The 16,450-nt window shown below is 38.2% G+C and overlaps 1 protein-coding gene and 1 pseudogene across 2 annotated transcripts in view; both read left to right on the plus strand.

The window, feature by feature from the left end:
- Nucleotides 1-16,450, plus strand: part of RNF115 (ring finger protein 115) — a 76,351-nt gene that overhangs the window by 15,965 nt on the left and 43,936 nt on the right. Inside the window, exons 2-4 of one of the 2 annotated variants that reach the window (XM_025983065.2) lie at nt 9,302-9,360; nt 10,203-10,254; nt 12,983-13,040. In XM_025983065.2, the coding sequence (XP_025838850.1) occupies nt 9,351-9,360; nt 10,203-10,254; nt 12,983-13,040 (120 nt within the window). In that variant the 5' untranslated portion in view covers nt 9,302-9,350. The remainder of the gene's footprint in view (nt 1-9,301; nt 9,361-10,202; nt 10,255-12,982; nt 13,041-16,450) is intronic. The other variant, XM_025983064.2, reaches the window with a different exon arrangement.
- LOC112907737 (large ribosomal subunit protein eL21-like) lies at nt 8,126-8,653 on the plus strand (annotated as a pseudogene).

The following is a 16,450-nucleotide window of genomic DNA, read 5'->3' on the forward strand; positions in this document are numbered from 1 at the left end:
ATGCACATTTCAGTGTGGGACTTGATATAAATAAGTCTTGGCTTGTAGCTTGTTGTCCTGCCAAAACCTCACATTTTTTGCTAGTTGATCCCTTGAACAGTATGAAGGAAAAGAAAATAATGCATTAAAACTACCCTTTTGGGACTCCTGTGTGCCTCAGTGGTTGAACATCTGCCTTCGGCTCAGGGAGTGATCCTGGGATCGAGCCCCACATCGGGCTCCCTGTAAGGATCCTGCTTCTCCCTCTGCTTATGTCTCTCTCTCTCATGAATGAATAAATAAAATCTTTTTTTTTTAATTTTTTTAAATTATTATTTATTTATGATAGTCATACAGAGAGAGAGAGAGAGAGAGGCAGAGACACAGGCAGAGGGAGAAGCAGGCTCCATGCACCGGGAGCCCGACGTGGGGTTCGATCCCGGGTCTCCAGGATCGCGCCCTGGGCCAAAGGCAGGCGCCAAACCGCTGCGCCACCCAGGGATCCCTGAATAAATAAAATCTTAAAAAAAAATAAAACTACCCTTTCATGTTGTCTTCAGTATTCCAAATGCACCTTTTTAAAAAATATTTTATTTATTTATTTGAGAAAGTGAGCAGGCACAAGTTGGAGGGAGGGGCAGAGAAAGAGAGGGAGAAGCAGACTCCTTGCTCAGCAGGGAGTCCCATGCTGGGCTTGATCCCAGGACCCTGAGATCATGACCCGAGCCGAAAGCAGATACTTAACCGACTGAGCCATCCAAGTGCCTCCCAGGTGCAATGTTGTGCTGTTCCTCTAAGTGGGTAAGTAAACATCAGGGCTAGGCTATACTTAAGGAGTTGTTCCTGATTCAGACTATTAACAGTGAAAAATATTTCTGCTTGTGGGTATTTTTAGATGGAACAGGCAGTGGAACTTCTGAAGCAGTTCATTCAAGTGTACCTGCTACTAAATATCTTCACTAAAGTTTTATACAATAAACTTTTAGACCCTAGGGGGAAAGCAGTTTAGTTTGGTGCAAATAACTAGGTTCCTATTTGCAATGATTCTGAGTAATTAACTCAGGTTTGTTATACTTCTCTTTTACAGATGAAATGATAGAAATGACTTAATGAATTTTTTTTGATAAGACTTTGTGACTATGGGAACTATATATATTGGCAGTATTTTGGTGTGGGGAGGTTGGTGTGATGATTTGATGTGTTAATGTTAAAACAGAGGAGATTTCCATAGTGCCAGACATAGATGGGTGCTTAATGTTATCCTTGATTTATCCCTCCTCCTTTCTTCTAACACAAACACATTATACTTAAAATTCAAAACTCTGTATCTAAATATCTGAATATATTAGGATGAATCTAAGGCTAAGGCCTGGTTGTGAGAGGAATGTAGAGGTAGAGACTGTGTTTGCTTCCTTTTTGACCCTTCTACAAATTTACCTTAATTCATGGACGTTCCCCCAAATTAGAGCCTTTTTTTTTTTTAATTTTTTTTTTATTTATTTATGATAGTCACAGAGAGGCAGAGACATAGGCGGAGGGAGAAGCAGGCTCCATGCACCGGGAGCCCGATATGGGATTCGATCCCGGGTCTCCAGAATCGCGCCCTGGGCCAAAGGCAGGCGCCAAACCGCTGCGCCACCCAGGGATCCCGTTCCCCCAAATTAAAGTTAAGTTTACCTCTGAAAAAAATTTGAGAAAATTAAAATGTAGAAAGTAGCTGTCCTTAGAAGTGACTTGAAGTAAGCACTGAAAATCCAATCTGGCTGTATCTCATTATAGGCCTCAACTAAACTGATTTTAACTAAAAAAACATAGCCAAGTAATTTATTATATTCTATGAGGAGAAACAGCATGTCTCTTAGAAGAAGGTGTGGAAATTTTGGGTCAACAGTGGAAGAGTGGAAAGTCAGAGGCATACATTAGCTGTGCTCTTCTCAGTACTGCCCAGGGGGAGAGGAATCCCAGGACCTTGATTTTGAGGATTTGGTTTATGCTCATGGTGGGGATGGGTATATTAGGCTATTTATTGTAGCGTGATGACACAAGCTATATATCCACATGTTTTATTGCTCTGATTCTCTCCTTATGTAGCAAGTGATTATAATCTGTAATAACTATAATAGCTGTATTTATTAAATATCTGCTATGTAATGTACCAGTTACTGAATTAGGTATTTTGCAAACATCTTAATCTTTACAGTATACGGCAGTGAAGCAAGCATCTCCATTTTACACATGAGGAAATTGAGTCTCAGAAAGTTGATGTGAGTTCCCCTCATATCTAATATGAGAATTTAGAATCTGATTTTAAAACATTTTCTCTATGCTATAATGCTTTTCAGGTAGATTTGTTTTTTGAGAAATATTGTGTTGAAAGTAAAAGTAAATGGGCCACTTGATAATTATTTTTTCATTGAAATTAAGTAAGTCAGCATTTCAGATTTTATATACATGGCCTCTGAATTTTTCTTTTTAAGATTTTATTTATTTATTTATGAGAGAGGCAGAGACATAAATGGGAAGAAGCAGGACTGGATCCCAGGATGCTGGGATCACCACATGCAGGTGCCCTCTGAATTTGGTTTTTATGTCAGTCTTTTTCTGAGAGACAGATCTTCTCTTGGTCTGCTAAATTAGATTTCTGAGTTTGTAAGATTGAAAGTTTCTAACCTTGGGTTGTATGTTTATCAGGATTATGCTCCCCTATAAGAGAGGGAGGAGGCTGAATGGCTGCTGAATTCTCCAAGGCCTCATTTGGCCTCACCATAAGCTTTTTCATCTTGTCCTCAGGAAATTATAGTTTCTTTTACTTTCTCTAAAAGCATAGTTATTTTTTAATCAATGTGGTGTAGTGAAAAGAATTTGAGAGAAAGACCAAAATTCAAAGCTCTTTTCCAATAGTCGGGCAGTGTTCTTGCTTTCTGTTACTGCTTAACAAATCACCCAAAATTTAGCATCTTAAAAATAATTAATTGGGGCACCTGGTTGGCTCATTCTGTTGAGTGGCAGACTCTTATTTTTTTTTAATTTTTATTTATTTATGATAGTCACAGAGAGAGAGAGAGAGAGAGAGAGAGAGAGAGAGAGCAGAGATATAGGCAGAGGGAGAAGCAGGCTCCATGCACCTGGAGCCCGACATGGGATTCGATCCCGGGTCTCCAGGATCGCGCCCTGGGCCAGAGGCAGGCGCTAAACTGCTGCGCCACCCAGGGATCCCGAGTGGCAGACTCTTAATTGATTTTTGGCTTCAGTCATAATCTCAGGGTCCTGGGATTGAGCCACATTGGGCTCTGTGCTCAGTGGAGAGTCAGCTTGAGGATTGTCTTTCCTTCTCCCTCTGCCCTGCCCCCTGCATTCTCTTTCTAAAAATATAAATCTATAAAAAGAAAAAAACCACAGTAATTAATTATCTCTTATGTGTCTGTGGATTTACAGAATTCAATTAGTCAGCTCTCACTTGGGATCTTTCATGCAGTTATGGTCAGATAGTGCTTGGAGATGGAGCCGTCTGAAGGCTCTACTGGACTGGACCTCCAAGCTGATATATTCCTCTTTAGTCCAATCCTGGTCTGATGTCTCAGTACTTTCCGCATGGCCTCTCTGTCCAGCAGAGTAGCCCAGACTTAAGTGGCTGCTCAGGGTGTTAAGAGTCAGGAGGCAGAAGCTGTCATGCAGTTAATGGGTTCCTCTGGAACTGGCCCAGTATTCTATCAGCCATAGAAGTCCTAGAGACCCTAGATTCAAATGGGGTAGAGTAGAAAGTCATATTGCAGAAGAACATATGCGGGTGTCTGCGTGGCACATTCGGTTAAGTGTCCAACTCTTGCTTTTGGCTCAGGTTGTGGGATCAAGTCCCGAGTCAGGTTCCACGTTGAGTGTGGAGTCTGTTTGGGATTCTCTCTCCCTCTCGCTCTGTTGCCCAATCCCATCTCTCTCTCTCTCTCTCTCTCTCTCTTTTTAAAGATTTCATCCATTTATTCATGAGAGACACACACAGAGAGAGGTAGAGACACAGGCAGAGGGAGAAGCAGACTCCATGCAGGGAGCCTGATGTAGGACTTGATCCTGGGACTCCAGGATTATGCCCTGGGCCAAAGGCAGGTGCCAAACTGCTGAGCCACCCAGGGATCCCGAGAAATCCACATATTATCATATCATATTATTAAACCACAGCTTTAATAATTATGAACTCAAGCCAATCTTATTTCATTCATCTCCACCCTAAATCAACATCATGTCTCCAGGTTAGTTTGAAGCAATTCTTACAAACCTTTTATCAAGAATAATTTACAATGCGTTTGGAAAGAATTGTGGTTCTCTTTCCTGTAGTTAAAATAGAATTATATAGGAAGATTTGATTGTGGAAGGAGTACCTAGGGATAGGTGGAACTCTGTGGTACTTCCACAATTTGGTTTATACTTCTAAAGTGTCCTGTTCTGTTGAAGCAGCTGTGGTAGCTGACAGCCTGGTTCTTATAACCATGCCTGGGATCACTATGAAAAGACTTGTACATTTCTCTACTCTAAGTCACCATGATTCTTGCTTCAGAACCTTTTTTTTTTTTTTGTCTAATTGTGGTATCTGCTTTTTGAAATTATTTTCTCTCCACCACATCTCTTTTTTTTTTTTTTTTAAATTTTTTATTTATTTATGATAGTCACAGAGAGATAGAGAGAGGCAGAGACACAGGCAGAGGGAGAAGCAGGCTCCATGCACCGGGAGCCTGACGTGGGACTCGATCCCGGGTCTCCAGGATCACGCCCTGGGCCAAAGACAGGCGCCAAACCGCTGCGCCACCCAGGGATCCCTCCACCACATCTCTTAACATCATTTTGGAAGTTCAGTATCAGTGTAGATGACTGTTTAAAGACCTTCATCCCTACTCCATTTTAGTTACCTCCTCCTACAGCTATATCTTGAAGTTTGTTATCATCCAGAACAGTTCTTCCTCTGAAACCTCTCAGGCTCCACTATCTTATGATCCAGTCATAATTTCATTTTATTTCTTTATTTCCACTCCACCTATTTTCTGATTGTATCAGGTTCTGGGTTCTGGTACTTTGACTCTTATTTGTGACATGTATGACAAGTAATTTCATGTTCACGTAGCCAGTAAATATCAAACACCTGTCTCTTATAGGCATATAGTGGTAAACAAAATGAATCTGCACCCTGCTGTTATGAAATGTTAAGCTTACTGGAGACAGACATTAAAAAAAATATGTGTGTGTGTGTATATATATATATATTTACATATTGTGATAAGTGCTATAAAGTAATGAACAAGGTGCTGTCGAAGAAAATAATAGGGGATCAGAAGGTGGGCAAAATAAGTAAAAGGGATTAGGAGGTACAATCTTAGAGTTACAACATAAGCCACAGGGATAAAAAGTACAACATAGGAATATAGTCAATAATATGGTAACAACTTTGTATGGTGACTACACTTGTTATAATAGTTTCATAATGTATACAAATATAAATCACTATGTTGTATACCTGAAACTAATATCTTACATCAATTATTCTTCAATAAAAAAAGAAAAGACTAAGAGGAGATCACTTTAGATTCAGTGATGAAAGAAGGACTCTCTGACATGATATTAAAATGGCGGCTAGAGGATTAGAAATTCCTTGCCTTCATAAAGTTGGGAAATAGTGTTTCAGTGATAGAAGCAGTATACATGGAAACTTACAGGCACGATGAGCTTGACCAGTCAGAAAAATTGAAAGAAGGCCCGTGTAGTTGGACTATACTGAGGGAGGGAGAATAGCTTGAAGTGATGTGGGCCAGTTGAATAGAGACCAGCCGAAACTGGGCTTTGTAAGTCATGTTTAAGAGTTTGATTTTATACAAAGTATTTGGGGAAAGAGGTGGAAAGTTTTAAGCTGGGAATGACATGGTCCATTTTTATGTTTTATTTTATTATTTTTTAAAAGATTTTATTTATTCATGAGAGACATAGAGGGGGTGGGGGCAGAGACACAGGCAGAGGGAGAAGCAGGCTCCATGCAGGGAGCCCGACATGGGACTTGATCCCGGGTCTCCAGGATCATGCCCTGAGCTGAAGACGGCACTAAACCACTGAGCCACCTGGGCTGCCCCATTTTTATGTTTTAAAAAAGATCATTCTAAAAAAATAAAAAATAAAAAAGATCATTTTGACTTCAGTATGCAGAAAAGATAGGAAAATGCTGGAAGAAAAGTTGGATGACACAAGAGGGAAGATAATGTATTTCAGTGTTTACGGTCGGTGCTGGCTTAGGTTAAGAGTGTGGCAGTGGACAAGGAGTAGATTTGAGAAATGTGTTTGAGCTACGAGTGCCAGATTTGATGGTTGGGTGTTCGAAGATAGTGGAGAGGGAGGTGTCAGGAATGACTCCCAAGTTTCCTGTATGAGTGAACTGGTGGTATGCCATATCTTGAGGGTGTGTGTGTGTGTTTGTGTGTAAGTAAGAGAGAGAAAAAACATTCAGAAACGTGGTCTGGGTTGGAGATACACATTTGGGAGTTGTTCCACGTAGGGAGTATTTAAAGCTTTGCGAATGAGCAAGAGGGAGAGGGAGGAAATCATAGGGCGCAGCCTATGATTGGGACAAATTACAACACTTTGTAATTGATTCCTTTTTTTCTTAACATTAGACATTAAAAAAGGTTTAAGGTTAGCCTTCTAAAATCAGTCTCATTTGCACTCAGATAAACTTTCGTAGCAGGAGAGAAAGGGATAGAGTTACTGCTACCTGGGAGGGTGGTGAATGAAAGAGGAGAGGGAGGGGCTCAGGGATTTATGTGGTCTCCAGATTATTTTATTTCTAGAGCATATAGTATGCCTGTTATGAGTGTTTCTCAGCCTTCATGTGTATACCAGAGAAAAAAGTTTGATAGCCTCTGATTCATAGGTTAAAGTTTATGGTAAATCTGAAATTTTCCACAGTCTGGGCCCTGCCTGCCTATTGACATTCATTATACCACTCCCCTCCAACCTCCATGCATGTTATATTCTATTGTTATGATCATTAGCCCATAATTTCCTTTTTCATGGAGCAAACAGACTAATAATTTAAGTCACTGTTTCAGAGAAAGCCTTCCCTGGCCTTTCCTTATATTCTCAGTGTGCATTAATTATAGCAATTATTTTATGAAGTTTTACTCTTTCTTGGCTTGACTATATCCTCACCAAACTAATCTCTTTGATGGAAAGGATTGTTTTTTTTTTTCTTTATATCTCTCTCTTTTTTTTTTTTTTAAGATTTTATTTATTTATTTGAGAGAGAGATACAGCGAGAGAGAGCACAAGCAGGGGGCAGAGGGAGAAACAGACTCCCCATTGAGCAGGAAGCCTGACATGGGGCTTGATCCTAGCACCCTGGGATAATGATCTGAGCCAAAGGCATCTGTTTAACTCACTGAGCCACCCAGGTGCCCCTCTTTGTTTTTTTTTTTTTTTTTTTTTAAGATTTATTTATTTCATTTTTTAGAGAAAGAGAGAATGCAGGGGGAGGGGCAAAGAGAATTTTTAAAGATTTTATTTATTTATTCATAGACATGAAGATGTCTTTCTAGATCTATGTTATTTTATTTAAAATTTTTTAAAAGATATTATTTATTCATGAGAGACACAGAAAGAGAGGCAGAGACACAGGCAGAGGGAGAAACAGGCTCCATGCAGGGAGCCCAACGTGGGACTTGATCCTAGGTCTCTGGAATCACACCCTGGTCTGAAGGCAGCGCTAAACCGCTGAGACACCTGGGCTGCCCTAGATTTATTTTAATAGGTAGTTAAAATATATTTTTTAGAAGTATGATAAGTGGATGATAAAAAATACTTTAGGATGGTAAAAAAAAATAAAAGTATGATAAGACAGTCTCTAAAGTATATTCTTTTTTTTTTTTTTTTTTTTAAGATTTATTTGTTGGAGAAAGAGCACATGAGTGAGTGAGTACACAAACTGAGCTGGGGGAAGGGCAGAGGGAGAGAAACTCTAGCAGACTACTGGGGGCTTGATCTCACCACCGTGAGATCATGACCTGACCTAAAGATGCTTAATGACTGAGCCCCCCAGGAGCCCTTAAAGTGTATTCTTTCTTATCAGTGCCAATGCTTGATATTTATTTAAAAGAAAGATTCAGCCTTTTGGCCAGAACCGCCATCTTTCAGTAATTCGCCAAAATGACCAACACAAAGGAAAAGAGGAGAGGTACCCGCTATATGTTCTCTAGGCCTTTTAGAAAACATGGAGTTGTTCCTTTGGCCACATACATGGGAATCTGTAAGAAAGGTGATATTGTGGACATCAAGGGAATGGGCACTGTTCAAAAATGAATGCCCCACAAATGTTACCATGGCAAAACTGGAAGAGTCTACAGTGTTATTCAGCATGCTGTTGGCATTGTTGTAAACAAACAAGGGCAAGATTTTTGCCAAGAGAATTAATGTCTGCATTGAGCATATTAAACACTCAAAGAGCCAAGATGGCTTCCTGAAGTGTGTGAAGGAAAATGATCAGAAAAAGAAGGAAGCCAAAGAGAAAGGTACTTGGGTCCAACTGAAGCGCCAGCCTGCCCCACTCAAAGAAGCACACTTTGTGAGAACCAATGGAAAGGAGCCTGAACTGCTGGAACTCATTCCCTATGAATTCATGGCATGGTGAACGTAAAGAAAATAAAAGACCTCAGGATTGTGAAAAAAAGAAAAGGAAAGAGTCATGGTACTGAAGGAGTTAGAAGCTGATTTAATGGAATTGTTCCAGTTATTTGAATTAATATTTCTGTTAAATACCTGAGAATACTGTTTTATTTGGTAGTTGGTAGTCAAAAAATGGATTAGAGATATTGTGAAACTTCACTGTAAATTCCTAGTCTACCAATTGATTTATGCTGTGATTCAGTTTGTATTTCCTACATGCAAAATAGTAAAAAATAGCAGTTTTTGTATCTGTCAATTTTATAATCGTTTACTGCTCTGATAATGAGTGGAGATTTTTCATTTGATTTGAAGAGAAAATTAGATCATGAATTTATTCCAGTTTTAAAAAAATCAACCCAAATTAAAAAACAAAAATCTGACATTCTACCTCTCAGTGAAAACTCTTGTTGGGGAGGGGAAACCTCTTATGAAGCTATTCTGCAAACTTCTTAGGGAATTTATTTGCCAGAGTGTGATAAAAAACAAAACAAAACAAAACAAAAAACAGAACTATCCTTGGCGTCAGCTAGCACATGTGACATTTCATCACATCAGCTTGTATACTGCATATTACTTAGAAACTACATGCTTAGCTTTCTAATGAAATACTTTTATTTCTTTTATTTTTTTATAGGAATATATTTGTCCCAGATGTGAATCAGGCTTTATTGAAGAAGTGACAGATGATTCCAGGTATTGTACAAGCTTGTGAATAAATCTGGCATTCTGTTATCAAAGTTATTTTCTATCAGCATTGACTGAATGAATAGAAAAAAATGTGTTTTATAACTTATGCTCTCTGCTGAGAGAGAGAGATGGAGGAAGGGAATGAAGAAGGGTAATAAAAATGGGAAAATTTGGGATAAGATGTGATAATGGGTGTGATGAGATCCACTGCTTCTGTTTGTGGCATTCCTTTGAAAATTTTATATCCATATCAAAGTAACTCTTCGTAAGTTTTCACTTATTTTCTGAATCTTTGGTGTTCTTTTAGATTATTGGGTGGTTTTAGTGACCACTCAGTTGCCTAAACGTAAATCTCTGTTATACCTCTTTGGTTGGCTGGGGAGAGACTTCTGACAAAGATATCTAATAAGGTTAGTCTAGCCAGGGAAACTGCTTTGAGGAAGCCTCAGGGTCCTAATTCATACTAAAATTATGGTAGTCAAACTTATGCCATCTTATCGCTATAATATTAATTGGGTTCATAATGCTTGAAATTATGATGTAATACTTACTAAAGATGTAAAACTTATAAAAGGGGGAACTATTTCTGAAAGTGATATTATTTTCTATTCTTGGTTAATACAAATAAGACTATAAAACTTAATGAAAAGTAGAATAGCATTGGTAGGATGGCTTTTTTTGGCTGAACATAATGGCACATTTGTTCTTTGTGGATATATGGTTAGGCAGTGGTTGGACAATTGAAGAAATATGACTGGATAGAAAGAATCTGAAGCTTCTTTTAATCTTGGAGTGACTTTGGAGATTTTAATGGCAGTAAATAATTCCTTTACTATTGCTGTTGGCAGACTCTAAAGTTGAAGGTCCCTTCCACAACCAGGAAAAACTACACATTTTACAGTATGTACTATTAGTTTTTTATTAATGATTGGTAATTATACATATAAATGAACTGGAGCTTCTGGGGCAGTATATGGCATGGGATCAAGTTCGGTGCAAATACATGGTGATCTAATAATCTTGGTTTTAAATAACGCAATACCAGCTCTAAAACTGTAGGATTAGCATGACAGCAAAATGAGCAATTTTGTATGAATGGCGTGCTAATTTGGGGGCAGCTTTTTATTTGTGCTGTCATAATGGCATCAAATACTTCAAACACTTATGCTCTGCATGTGTTATTATTATTATTATTTTTTAAGATTTTATTTATTCATGAGAGAGAGAGAGAGAGAGGCAGAGATACAGAGGGAGAAGCAGGCTCCATGTAGGGAGCCTGATGTGGGACTTGATCCTAGGACCCCAGGATCATGCCCTGGGCTAAAGGCAGACACTAAACCGCTGAGCCACCTAGGCATCCCTCTGCATGTGTTAAATAAAGAGCCTATTGGTTGTTGGGAGGCAGTTAATGTGCTTATTATTTTTTTCTAACTTTTTAAGTGGTAATATTGGCTTCTTTAGCCCTGTATGCAGTATGGTTATAAATGTAGATATTGATTAACTGCAGGATGAGTCTCTTTATGGAAGGGAACTATGAATTTTATGGATCCTGCTTTCACTTGAGTTAATTCTTTTATTTGTGCCTTTGTAGGTCAGAGGTTGTCCTGTTTGCTATTGGTAGCGAATACTCAAATGTACAGATTATATCTTTTGAAAAATCAGTGTTTTAAATGGTTGAAGAGATCTTTTTCTTAGAATCAGTATCTTAGAGTTAGCATGGTATTCCCTTTCTATAAAGTTCATAAACATTTGCTGATTTGAATACGTAGAGATTACAGTGGTGAGAAGTTAGTGGTAAAAATTAATGAGAGGCGGTCCTTACATGTAAATATTGGATAATGGGCTTCATATGCTGCTAGACTTCGATCAGAGGAGCATCTTGTAAGTTTTCTTAAGCTTTGTAACATTTCTCAGAACAATGTGGTAGTATTTATTATCCCTTCTTTATGATTAGCCCTTTCTTTAACTTTTAAAATATGGAAGAATTTTAAGGAAAGGGAATACTGAGGAAGTTTTAGGGGGAGCAGAATTGTAAAAGATAGAGTTGATAGCTTTAATTACCAAGGATATTTGAATTCCTGAAATGATGTAGTAAAAGCAGGAAGGAGCCCGGAAGCCTGTCTGGTTAGGCTTGAGCGATAAAATGGATACACAGTGGTAGTTGAATTATATACTTATTTAGCATAAATGTGCCAGTACTTCTGGGCTTGTTCTACATTTGAAGTGTTTTTAACTTCTGAAACAAATGCAAGTGTTAAATGGTTTCTAATTAGTGAAAAAGGCCTGAGCATGACTGCATAGAGAATGGCATTAGCTTTGCTTTTTCACTTTTGGTTCCAGACTAACCAAAGTGTGTTTGTTTACTCAATGAGCTGGTGCCTGCACTGGTGTTCTGAAAATAAAAGCTATCTGTAGTAGTTTGTAGACTTGTATTTGGGGTGAGTGTGTGTACATGTTCATAGACTTATCTCTTGAAGTAAAAGTGATATCTATTCTTTCCATTCCTTTCCCCACAAAATGTTAGCCATTTTCCTCTCTTTTTTTTTGCAGATTTCATGGGACAACGGGACCTAATATTTCTCCCCAGTCTCCAAGAATAGTTATTATTGTTATTTATTGTTTACACATCTTTTTTTTTTTTTTTTTTTTAAGTAATCTCTACACCCAGTGTAGGGCTGAAACTTACAACTCTGAGATCAAGAGTCACATACTCTTCGAAATGAGTCAGCCAGGTGCCCCTGTTGATGCATTCAACATTAACTCAACAACCTTTATTTTCAATTTATCATTATAGGATATGACATTTTAGGGTTTTCAAAAGTGATGAGTGCTCTGTACAATATCTGACACATAGTAAACACTTCATATATATTTGTGGTATTAATACAGTCCTTACTCTCTGGATTTATATTTATGAAAGGAGGGAGAGCATCAGAAGTAGATGAGACAAATTCTAGATATTTATAATAAGGTAGAATTTAGAATCAGAGTCAGTGCAGAGAGGTGTGAATCCTTATTTGGTTGATGAGTTCAGAAAAGACGTAATGAATGGAGGAGGTAGCATTTGAGATGGGCCTTGAAGGATGGGTAGGATAATAAAAAAATAGGATAAACTATCAGAAGAAGAAAAAATATTTATTGAGATCTTTTATAATGTGCTAACTATAGTACTAGATCCCTTGTAGTACTATATTTAATCATTCCCAAGTAGGCATGGGATCAAGTAGGCTCAAATGCTGTGTTCCTCTGGTGGTTGAATGATTTTTTTAGTGAAATGTTATTTTGAGAATCTTGTTTCATTTCTTTGCTTCCTTGAGAATAAATGTTTATCTTCTCTGCTAGGTCAAATTTAAATGGCATACTGGCTATGGTTCCTTCTTCCTACTCTATGGTGGCCCCACTTTCCAATTTTTCACTTGATTTATACTTGATTTTGTAGTTTGTTATAATATATTTCATAGATTAATCTACATGTCAGTTCTTCATAATTTCCTTCATAGGTGTCACATTGGGATGAGTTATTTTTCCTTATTGGGCTTTGTTCTCATTGTACCATTCTATATTTAGCTTCTGGGAGGGAAGCTTGTTCCTAGGAATAGAATCAGTACTCATTCCTTTTTCTCTTCAGTTTTTTAGGTGGTGGTGGCAGCCGGATAGACAATAGCACATCAACACATTTTGCAGAGGTAAGTTTTCTTTTGACTGTAGGGATTCTGTAGGTCATGGGTGGATGGATGTTAAAATCATGACGATTTTCACCTCCCAGTGTAGTAAAACATCAGAATGTATAAGAAAAATGTGAACAAGAGTAGCTCTTAGAAAGATTTTGTGTTTTTAGTAGTTGGGCCTTTGGTATGTTACTTTTGGTAAACCCTTGATTAAGAGAGGACCTCCTTGATCTATGCTGTTGTAAACCTGGTGGTGTTTTCAACTTCCTTAATTGTGTGTGTGTTAGGAAAAAAGTTTGTGTTATTTGTGAAATAACAGTGCTATACACTGTGCTTTGGTGATGTGACAGCCAAGTAAAGAGCAGAAGAGAATGAGTTGTAAGTGAAGTCACATTCAGCTTTACACAGAGGTACTGGATTTTGGAGATTGCCTCTAACAAACATGGTGGTTTGGTATGACTGGAATTGAGGGCCAGATTGAGGATATGGTATTTATTTGCCTTCCAGATCTCAAGGTGAGACCTATAATTAATTTCTAACTCTATATGTAATGTAGTGTCTTTATTTTTTGGGGAAAAAAATCTTAACTATGATTTGAAAATAAGGTATTAGTTTGCATCTTGGAATCATTTTATATTAAATTCAGAGTAATTTTCTTTTTCGTTTTAGTCATTGACTTAAAATCTCTAGTTTTTGTTGTGTGTTTTTTTTTCTTTAACCATTTTTAAGTGTACAAGTAAGTGGCATTAAATGCTGTTTTTTTTTTTTTTTTTTTTTTAATTTATTTATGATAGTCACAGAGAGAGAGAGAGAGAGAGAGAGAGGCAGAGACATAGGCAGAGGGAGAAGCAGGCTCCATGCACTGGGAGCCCGATGTGGGATTTGATCCCGGGTCTCCAGGATCGCGCCCTGGGCCAAAGGCAGGCGCCAAACCGCTGCACCACCCAGGGATCCCAAATGTTCTGTTTTTAATCATTTAGAGACCATACCCCATAAAGGACAGACCATCTATTTCACCCTACAGGAAACACTGGTTTGATTTTGCTTCTGTTGCCACACAACTTGGTTGGCTTTAGAAAGCTAATAGATACTAAAAGAAAAAAAATTAAATCCCATAATCATGATTTTGTGTGTGTGTGTTTCAGAATCATATTAGTCTTTTCTAGAGATATCTCAGCTAAGAGCTAGCAGAATTTTTTGATATTTATTTGTGTGTAAATTAAAACTATTAGCAGTGCATTAGACAATTGGTATTCACTAAGGAGCTCATAAAACCCTAAGCTGCTCTCCTTTATCCTCTGAAAATTATCTTAAGACCCAGGGCCCCCCAGATTTATATGTTATTAGAATTATAGCCAGGAAGCATGACGAAATGTTTGAGTATTTTCTTTTACTTATGGTCTGTGTGTACTTCTTAATATCCAGTATTAAGTTTTTTTTTTATTAACTCTGAGGTGCCTTAATACATGAGCCAATTAGAGTGTGCTTTACAAAACATTTCATGTTTTTGAACTCCCATTTTTATTTTCTAATTTTGATGGATTGAAAAACATTATTTAAAATTTACTATGCTTGCCAGGCCTGGAAGCCTTTCTGATTTTATTATGTATTTCCCTGTGTGTGCTATTCCTGATAACACAGATTGTCACTTATTGATTATACATATGCTGAAGAAACTTCATTTGATTTTCTTTAAATGTTAATTCTCTTAAGAAATGGAAAAAACATTGGTCTGTCAGTTTTATAGATATGACTCACCAGGGGAGATGCATTAAGAAGAAAAATAAATGCAGCTAGTCATTTTCCTAACTTTAGTAATGCTAAGTCTGTCACTGATGGCATTAGTTATCCTTCAGGTGTTAAAGTAATTTTGCTGAGTCATAGCCTGTGGTTTCTTGTCCCTTAGAGTTTATAGCAAGGGCAAGATTATGCCCAGTTTTCCCTCTGTGGAATTCCCTTGTCATCATGCCTGTGTATGTCATTTTCTCCTTTTTAAATTATATTTTGCATTTTAAAAAAATAGAAAAGAATCTTTGTTTTTAATTTCATTTATTTATTCATGAGAGACAGAGAGAGAGGCAGAGACACAGGCAGAGGGAGAAAGCAGGCTCCATGTGGGGAGCCCGATGTGGGACTCGATCCTGGGACCCCAGGGTCACTACCTGAGCCAAAGGCAGATGCTCAACTGCTGAGCCACCCAGGAGTCCCAAGAATTTGTCTTTATGGTTTTATAGAAATTGTCAGGGATTTAAATCAATCAGCTTCTTAGCTGAATGTTTTATATACAGCATTCTGCTGGAAGTAGGGGCAAGAAGCAAATGTCATGGTTGCCTTGCCTGCAAGGAACTTAAAATGTACTTGTGGAACAAGTGCCAACACATGAAACAAATAAGAAAATGACAAAGATTATATAGAGGGTGTGATAAGCTTATTATGTATGTATGTAAGAAGTACAGTAGAAGGGAGAGATTGGTGGGCTCCAGTCTCTGGAAAGGCTAAAGTGTTTAGGAGGAGAGGTCCAATGACATAGTAGTATGCCTGGGGCAGTATTGCCTGCATTCCAATCCTGGGCCCACCACTTAACTGGCTATGTAACTGGGCAGAATTACTGAGAATCTGTTTCTTTGTAAATGGGGGAGAGTAATATCTACCTCATAGGGGTGTGAGGATTAAATGAATTAATACATGCTAGGTATGTAGGTCAATGTGCCTGCCATGCAGTGAGTTTTAACATATTTTAGCCATTATTAAAACTTCATGGAAAAGGTAAAACCCTGGGGCACCTGGGTGGCTCATTCGTTAAGTGTCTGCCTTCGGGTCAGGTCGTGATCGTGGGGTCCTGGGATTGAACCCTTTATCGGGCTCATTGCTCCACAGGGAGTCTGCTTCTCCCTCTCCCTGCTGCTCTCCCTGCTTGTGTGCTCTCTCTTTCTGTGTAAAATAAATAAAATCTTTATTTTATTTAATAAGGAAAAAATAAAATAAAACTCCTTCATGGGGAAATTAAAACAAGACATTGGGTACCTGACAGCATAGATGGAATTTAGATTTAGAATGAGGTGAGAAAAACTACCTCAAAATAATATTCCTTTTTTTTTTAAATTTTTATTTATTTATGATAGTCACAGAGAGAGAGAGAGAGAGGCAGAGACACAGGCAGAGGGAGAAGCAGGCTCCATGCACCGGGAGCCCGATGTGGGATTCGATCCCGGGTCTCCAGGATCGCGCCCTGGGCCAAAGGCAGGCGCCAAAACACTGCGCCACCCAGGGATCCCTCAAAATAATATTCCTAAGCTATAAGGTTTTATACTCATGTCCCTGGATAAAACACTTATAAAACTATGAATAGAAACTAAAGCTATTTTCCTTTTCCACATTTTAGTTTGTAATTTCAGCAAAAGCTTATACTCAATTTTGTTCTGTTTTCC

The sequence above is a fragment of the Vulpes vulpes genome, chromosome 8 (assembly GCF_048418805.1).
Source record: "Vulpes vulpes isolate BD-2025 chromosome 8, VulVul3, whole genome shotgun sequence".
NCBI classification, from domain to species: Eukaryota; Metazoa; Chordata; class Mammalia; order Carnivora; family Canidae; genus Vulpes; species Vulpes vulpes.